Consider the following 8,611-nt stretch of genomic DNA (forward strand, 5'->3'; position numbering starts at 1 on the left):
TTTCAGAGTTTGGCATTAGGGAGCTTTCAACAAGAGTGCATGATGTTATGGTTAATGTCTTCCTCATCCTCATCATTGCTTTCATGAGCATTTGAAGTGCTAAGGAGGAAGTTTAGAGATGCCTGTGCTGCTACAGTTGGGGAGATGCCAGCCAGAGCCAGAACCAGTGAGAGTGGATGTGGAACTCTGAATGAGTTTTCACACTCCATCTAGAGCCAAGAACATAAACTTTAGAGGCTCTGACTGAAAATGCTGTATATTATTGCCCCTCATGTATCTAACCCAACCGCCGTGTTTGTCCTCTTAAGGAGGAAATCATGCTTCCAGCCATCCCTCCATCAGTCACTCTCATCCCTCAGCACTTACTGGGCTGGGCTGCATCTTTTCTGGACCATGACCAAGGAGCACAGAGTCACTGCCCATCTCTTGCCTGGTGTATGATCAAGTCTCAGGGTCCCTCAGGGTTCCTCCCCTGGCAGGAAGGCAGATTCAGGCTGGAACCTTCTGACACAGGTTTCTACAAAGGATGTGGACACAAGTACGGAGCCATATCTTTAGAACTAGGAACTAAAAGGCTATAGGTACTGGCCAATTATTTACAATGATATGCCCTTAGGGCTCAGTGCTCAAACCTTATTATTAGCCCATTGGCCCATGTGGTCCTAGTCTCTGGAGACTTGCTAGTATTGACGGAAGAAGAAAAGAGAAAAATGAATATACTTGGAATGTTCTCCTCTCCTCAGGAGGAAGTTCAACTGTACTCCTTGTTTCATACTTCCAAGTTGTAAGATCTTTAACATAAAGTTCTATCTTTTCTTCATTTAATCACTCACTGTGTGATTTTAACATCTGTAAATCCATTGCGTTAAGCATGAAATCTATATAGGCTTAGGTCTTCTATACCAAGGATGTGATGCTCTTTCCATTTTCTCATTTGTCTCTAAGGATAACTTCTTATTTTCATTACCTTAGCCTTGCTTTCTTTGGCATTTTATGTGATGTGATGGAGACTTTCTGGCTGTTTTTCATTGTTGTTGAAGTGATTAATTGACATATTTGAAACTATTGATTTTCACTTGTTTTTTGGTAACTGGCATGTATTTAAATATTTCAGAAGTCCTCCAGAAGGTTGCAGCTAAGTTTTCAGCCCAGGCCTTTGGGCATCTCAGGTTTGATTAGTAGAGAACCACATTCAAGCTCACTCATGGGGCTGTGGGTAGGATTCAAATGTACACAGAATGTCATCCAGAGAGCTCCCATGGTTCCTTGACATGTGTCCCCTAATGGGACAGCTCAATACATTGAAGTTAGGCTCTGTAATTTGGAGCACCTGAGAGGCAGCAAGAAGAAAGAAAGATTTTTAAAACTTTGTCCCAGAAGTGACTTCCCAACATCTTCCACCTTCTCACTGTTGGAGGGGAGTCACTATGTCTGTCTTATGCTCAATGGATGGGAATTACACAAGGACATGAAAACTAGGAGTTAGCGTTATTGGGAGAATTTTATATACTGCCCACCATATCTTCCCCTTACCCCATAAGGACTTTGTGCTCCAGGCACATCAAGATTCAGGTTCTGTCCATCTGCTTTCCAAGATACTCTCAAATTCATTGCACACCATGATCTCATCAAAGATTCCCTGGAGACAAGCTAGCAATGGGTAGACGTACCCTTCCACTGGATACCCCTACAGACCTCACTCTACTGCTTATGGTCATACAGTCTCGAGTAGACCTTCTGGTTTCTGAGACAATAGGAGAGCCTCTCCCCACATCAGGCCAATCTGTAGCCATCCCAATGACAAATTTAACAAATGCCCAGGTTTCTGTTTTCTGCTAGTTAGAGAAGTATCAACTCACTCCAGATATATTTCCTTTGCACTTCTTCAAGTGCTTAACTCTTGGCTATTTGACCAAAATATGATTTTGACTTACCCTTTCTTCCTTTTGGAAGATAGCAGTGCAGTGCAACTTTCCTAATAATATATACACTAGCTTCCTGACTTAGAGATATCTCTGTTGAGGATTTCAGCTCTTGGTTTATATTCAAGTGACATGAGAAAACTTTAATATATACCAAATTAAATTGGATATGGAAGAATAGATATTATTTACTGTGTGGGGATAAGTGATGGCAGGTATATTTAGGGACAAGAACATGGCCTACATGCAGAAATGGCTATTAGAGGGAGAGACAGGGTTCTGATGCATTTAAAATAATTGGTCCATAGCAAAGAGAAGTAGAATGTGAAGTCTACATGTTTAGTTTTTCAACATACACTCCACAGATATTGAGATTAGATTGTTTGGCCAAGGAACCTCCTCACGGCCCTTTTGATATCTCTGTTCTTCAGACTGTAGATGAAAGGGTTCAGCATGGGGGTGACCACAGTGTATAACACTGAGGCCACTGCATCCTTCCTGGGAGAATGTGAGATGGCTGAACTGAGGTACACCCCAAGGCCTGTTCCATAAAATAAGCAAACACCTGCCAGGTGAGACCCACAGGTGGAGAAGGTTTTGTACCTCCCACCTGATGAGGGGACTCTCAGAATGGAGGAAAGAATTTTATAGTAAGAGAAAAAGATTGCTGAAAAAGGAATAGCAGCAAAAATGGCACCAACAAAATATGCGATAATGGTATTGATGAGGGTATCAGAACAGGCTAGCTTGAGGAGTAGAGAAGGATCACAGAAGAAATTGGAAATTTCCACATCCTTGAAGCAGGTAAGTCGTAACACAATCCAATTGTGCACCTGGGAGTCCAAAAGGCTGATGAAAAAAGACACTAAAACTAAGAAGCAACAGAAGCATGGGTTCATGATGACCAGGTAGTGCAGTGGGTGACAGATGGCCACAAACCTGTCATAGGCCATCAGAGACAGAAGCATATCATCCATACTTCCAAAAAGGATGAAAATAGACATCTGTGTCAGGCATCCTGCATAGGAGATGACTCTGCTGTGAGTTGGGATGTCCAAAATCATTTTGGGGACAGTGGTGGAGATGAAACCCATGTCAGCCAAGGACAGGTTGGAGAGGAAGAAGTACATGGGGGTGTGAAGGTGGGGGTCAGAGACAACAGCCAGGATGATGAGCAGGTTCCCCAACATGGTGACCAGGTACATGGACAGGAACAGGACAAAGAGGAAGGGATGCAGGTCTGGATCCTCTGAGAAGCCCAGGAGCAAGAATTCTGAGGCACTTGTTAGATTTCCAGGTCTATGTCTTGGACACCTTTTTGAAAAGAAAAGACAGGTTAGTAGGTGGAAAGTATTGTATTTGGGGGATGGATAAGCAATGAGGTCCTGCTGTATAGCACAGGGAACTATATCCAATCACGTGTGATGGAACATGATAGAAAATATTATAAGAAAAATAATATATATATATATATATATACATATATATGTATGTATATATGTATAACCAGGTCATTTTGCTACAGAGCAGAAATTTACATAACATTGTAAATCAACTACCACAAAAAAAAATTCAAGAAAAGAGGGTTGGGAAAAAAGGAAATAAAAAGCTCGGCACCCAGCACTGGCACACAGTGCATATTCTGGATGCAAGCAATTCATGTGTAAGGTCATACACCTTAGTACCTTCAGCAGTATTTCTCAGTGTGACACATTCTACTGGTTTAGATCTGCTTCCTCAATGGTTTTGATTTTTCACCTCTTTCTATACACACTGGTTTTGTAGAAACTAGAGTGGACAGTAACAGAGGAGCAAGAATATTAGAGCTATAAATGGTGGCATCACAGTAAATACAGCCTACATCTTTACATAAAAATGTATAAACAAGAAACATCCTTCCTCCTTTAGGAAAAAATATAATTTGAATTTTAAATAATAAATCATACTTTATTCAAATACAACTTTAGCTATTGCCTTCACTTAAAATTTTATAAACACACTGTAAGAGGTAGAGCTGTGTCATCTGGATTCTAAATTAAAGTTGAAAATATTTTTATATGATAGTTATATTCATGAGTTTTATCCTTCTTCAGTTGTCTGTCTTCCCTCCTTCATAAAATAAGTGATTATGCAAATAGTCAGAGTTGTCTTTTTAAAGTTATTTATTATCTTTGGATCTTTGGCTTTGAGATGCTTCCAATTTGGGTAAATAGGGGTAGGGTAAGTACATAAAATTGTACTGCCTTGATGAATAAGAAGAAGGCATTGGTGTATAGAGCATCTGTCCATGATTAAACAATGAAATTAATGGAGTTTCCACTGTTGCTCAGGGGGTTAAGGACCTGATGTTGTCTCCATGAGGATGTGGGTTCCATCACTGGCCTTACTCAGTGGATTAAGGACCCCACATTGCCACAAGCTGCAGTGTAGGTCACAGCTGTGGCTTGGATCTGGTGTTGTTGTGGCTGTGGCATAGGTCACAGCTGTGGCTCCAATTCAACCCCTTGCCTGGGAACTTCCATATGACACAGGGGAGACTGTAAAAGAAAAAAAATACGAAAAAGAAATTTAAGAAAAACTCTTAATGTGTTTCATTTTATACAATATGATTTGCATCGACTCCATATAATCTTAGTGAAATATCTGGTGTGAGGCTTTGCTTTATGGACTTTATCCTGTAGTATTCTGATAACACTCTTTCCTTGGTTTTCCATTTTTTCCAGTTTATTGAAATATGGTTGGGAAAATTGCATATGTTTAAGTTGTAAAATGTAAAGTTTTTCAAAGTGGTGATGGAATACACATATACAGTTGAATTATTACCACAATCAAGTTAATTAACATATCTGCCACCTCACATGATTACTACCACTAGATGAGAACAATTAAGTAGATCTCCTCTCGGATTTTTTAGTATACAGTAAAATGTTATTAACTATAATCACCATGCTGTGTATCAGATCCTCAATATACAACTGAAACATATTCATCTTATAACTGAAAGTACCTTTTGACCAAAATTGACATTTTAATGTCCGCACTCCCCCACCCTTACCCCTTCCTTACAACTTTGGTTCTATTCTCTGGTTCTATAAGTTTGATTTTCTTAGATTCCACACACTGGTGAGATCATACATTTTTGTCCTTGTTTCTGATGTAAATCAATTAGCATAAAGTGTTCCAGATACAGCCATGTTGTCAGAAATGGCAGGACTTCTTTCTTTTTATGGACTGAATAATATTCCACAGTATATGTGTGTGTATATAACTTCCTTATTATGTAAGGGAAGAAAACATCTCATTCAAGGTATGTATTTATATATTTTAATATAAATTTTAAAAACATATTTAACATATATTTAAAATGTAAGGGGACTTCCTGTGTGGCTCACAACATAACTACTTGGTGTTGCTTCTGCGGTGGCTGTGGCTCAAGCCCTAGCCTGGGAACTTCCATATGCTGCAGGTGCAGCCAGAATAAAAATAAAAAATAAATACATAAAAATAAAATAAAATGTAAGGATACAAAATGTAAGATATTTTAATTATATTGAATGTTAATTTTATATGATTTATATTATTATTTATGTCAGTTTCTTCTTACAATAATCTTATGAAAACTCTAACACCTCTCTCCACACAAGTATGAATCTGTATATATATATGATTTGGGATAAGTTCAATTTTCTATCGATCAGTGCATGTTCAGTTTTACTAATATTAATTGCCTATATTTATCTCAATATAAAAATCAACTATATCCTCTGTTCTTAAGGTATCATTTGAAAATATCCTTGAATTCTGTCTTGTGATAATCATTCCATGATAGCTCTATAAGGTATGTGCATCTTGTATGGAAAATCCTTTCAAACTTAGATTTCAATGCTGGGCTGAAACATGTAAGTATTCCCAGAAAACCCTATAATCCACCATGATGGTGCCATTATGGCCCCTGTAAACTACTGCCTCTTTCCTGTAATTCACAAGTGGTCTCACTGCACCATAAGAGGATAAATCAATCCTTCTACATTCATTTCAAAATTAGGACCAAAGTAGTTTAGAAAAAAGATTCTAATTAGCTACACTGGAGGTGACTGAGAGCTGGTGCAGGAAGAAACACATCAACATTTGAGTCCTGGGTCTTTCATCCCCTCTATGAAGAGTGTGCATAAATCTCTCCTCCTCTCTAGGATTCTTTTCCTTCTTGGAAATGGGGAGTCTAATGCTCACCTCTACGCCGTGTATGGTATCTAAGGGAAGTTTGGAACAAAATAAATGTGTGGTCATTTTTAATAAAGAATTTCAATCATTATTGGGATAGTGAGTTTAGTAATGAAATACAATCTTAAATATTTAGTAATGTTTTGTGGATTATATAGCAGACAGGTCAAAACCTTTCCTGTCTTAGGGCACGGGGGCATGGATGACATGAAATCCTAAAATGTTTCTCAGCTCAGGCAGTAAGATGCATTATCCTCTTATTTTCTGACCACTCCCCGCCCACTAGTTATAGAAATCTCTACAATGGCTCTTGCTATTAAGTGAAAAATAATAGGTCCCATGGAAAATTTATGACCTCACCACAAAGAAGCTTTATTTGATTTTGTGTCTAGTTCTGTATAACTTTCCTGAATAGAAACACAATGGCATGAAAGGGCCACTGTTTGGAAGCTCTATTGCCAACACCTTCTCTCTATAAAAAATAGAAGCTTTTTTTTTTCCTATACTTATCTGGTAATTTTTTATTCTCAATGCCTCATTTGTGCCAATAAATTATAGGGTCTGGAAAATCAAAAATGAATGGGACTCAGTCATTTCTCTTCACATGTGAAGAATGTATTTGTAGAAACAAAAACGAAATGTCCTATCAAGGCTGTAGGGAAACCATAACATCAGGTTACCAGGTGTTTAAGTCAAATGACATGAGAATTAACCTTACCATTGGTAACAAAATATCTAAAATTTATTTTTCCTTCCTTTATGCATCCATCATATATGCACTGCATAAAGAGCATCCATTACTTATTTCATCCTAATTCAGTGGATTTATATTGACTAGGAATCACTCATCTGAAAATCCTAAGTCTCAGAGAAACTAAAAAATTGCCCCATAACACACTAACAATAAATGATGAACACAGAATTCAAATATAAGTTGCCAGTCTGGGTCCCACCCACAAAGTTTCACTGTTTCCAGACATTCTGAATGTTTTAAGCAGTGTGACAGGGGTCTAAGCACAGACGTATCTGAAGTATGTTTTTTAAATGTTCAATGTTTAAAAACATTACTTAACTTTAGTTTATTTTTTATTTTTAAAAATTTTTGTTTATTTATTTATTTTGGGAGGATAACACCAGATCTGAGCCGTGTCTGTGACCTACACCACAGCTCATGGCAATGCCATGTCCCTGGACCACTAAGCGAGGCCAGGGATAGAACCTGAATCCTCACTGATACTAGTCAGATTTGTTTCTGCTGAGCCACGATAGGAACTCCCAAAATTTAGTTGTTAAAATAAGTACATCATTGTTTATTTTTTCTTTTTACAGACACACCTGCAGCATATGGAAGTTCCCAGGCAAGGAATCTAATCAGAACTGCAGCTGCCAGACCGTCATCACAGCCACAGCAATGCTGGGTCTGAGCTGCATCTGCAACTTACACCTACAGCTTGCGGCAACCCTGGATCCCTAACCCACTGAGCAAGGCCAGGCATTGAACCTGTATCCTCATGGACAGTATATCTGGTTCATAACCCCCTGAGCCACAATAGGAATTCCCTAAATTGAGTACATTGTTTCAAATGGGGTTCAGTGTTTGTTTGGACTCTGAGACTTTATGTCTCCCTTTTTGATTGAGTAGGCTGAGTATAAAATGGGGGAGACACTGGACAGTTGAAACATAATGCAGGAGTAGGGTCAAGATGAGATCTGCCCTGATTTATCCTATGATCTCAGCCATACTTCCTACAGTCCATGCAGAAAGTGCTAGGTTCTGTCCTCCAGAGTGACCTCCTGAAAACTCCAAAGGAAAGGGCATAGTAATCAGAGAGTCTCTAGCTGGCATGACAGGGAAGTGACATGATGTTTGGGTTGGGGGGAAGTGACAAGATGTTTGGCCTGTCCAGGTTCTCTGTGTCTGGAGTCAGTCTGCCCAGAATGACCGGCTTCAAACCTGGGTTCAATCCCTTCTAACACATGACCTGGCACAAGTTACATCAAATCCTGTGCTCCTTTCCTCTTAGTAAAATAAAAATGAAGTTCCCATTGTGGCTCTGCCAGTTAAGGACCTGACATAGTCTCTGTGAGGATGTGGTTTGATCTCTGGCCTCGCTCGGTGGGTTAAGGATCCAGCATTGCCACAGACTGGAGCATAGGTTGCAGATGTGGCTCGGATCTAGTGTTGCTGTGTCTGTGGTATAGATCTGCAGCTGCAGCTCTGATTCAACCCCCAGCCCAGGGGCTTCTATATGCTGCAGGTACAGCTGTAAAATAAATAAATAAAAGAAAATATATAGTTTGAGAACAGTTATGTGCAGTGAAAGCAAACAAGATTCATAAAATATACCTCTGAGCTTGGCACTTAGGAAGCCCTCAACAACAGTAGACGATGTTATTATAGTTAACATCACCCTCATCATTGCTTTCATGATCCCTTGTAATGCTTAGGGAGAAGTTTAGGGAGACCC

At 39.1% G+C, this 8,611-nt stretch overlaps 1 protein-coding gene across 2 annotated transcripts; it reads right to left on the reverse strand.

The window, feature by feature from the left end:
- Positions 1 to 2,296: 2,296 nt before the first annotated feature.
- Positions 2,297 to 5,055, reverse strand: LOC110258464 (olfactory receptor 7E24-like). 2 transcript variants are annotated; one of them, XM_085015274.1, is made up of 2 exons: positions 5,042 to 5,055; positions 2,297 to 3,227 (listed from the first exon to the last, which is right to left on the reverse strand). In XM_085015274.1, the coding sequence occupies exons 1-2, from the start codon at positions 5,053 to 5,055 to the stop codon at positions 2,297 to 2,299; spliced, it is 945 nt and encodes a 314-aa protein (XP_084871400.1). The 2 variants fall into 2 exon arrangements, with proteins under 2 accessions (XP_084871400.1, XP_084871401.1); XM_085015275.1 differs by lacking the exon at positions 5,042 to 5,055 and having other exon boundaries at positions 2,297 to 3,247.
- Between the last annotated feature and the right edge of the window lie 3,556 nt (positions 5,056 to 8,611).

This window comes from Sus scrofa, chromosome 2, assembly GCF_054392235.1.
Source record: "Sus scrofa isolate SSC_HxYL_T2T_F1_AM1 chromosome 2, Sscrofa_HxYL_maternal_Yorkshire_Landrace_v2.0, whole genome shotgun sequence".
NCBI lineage: Eukaryota > Metazoa > Chordata > Mammalia > Artiodactyla > Suidae > Sus > Sus scrofa.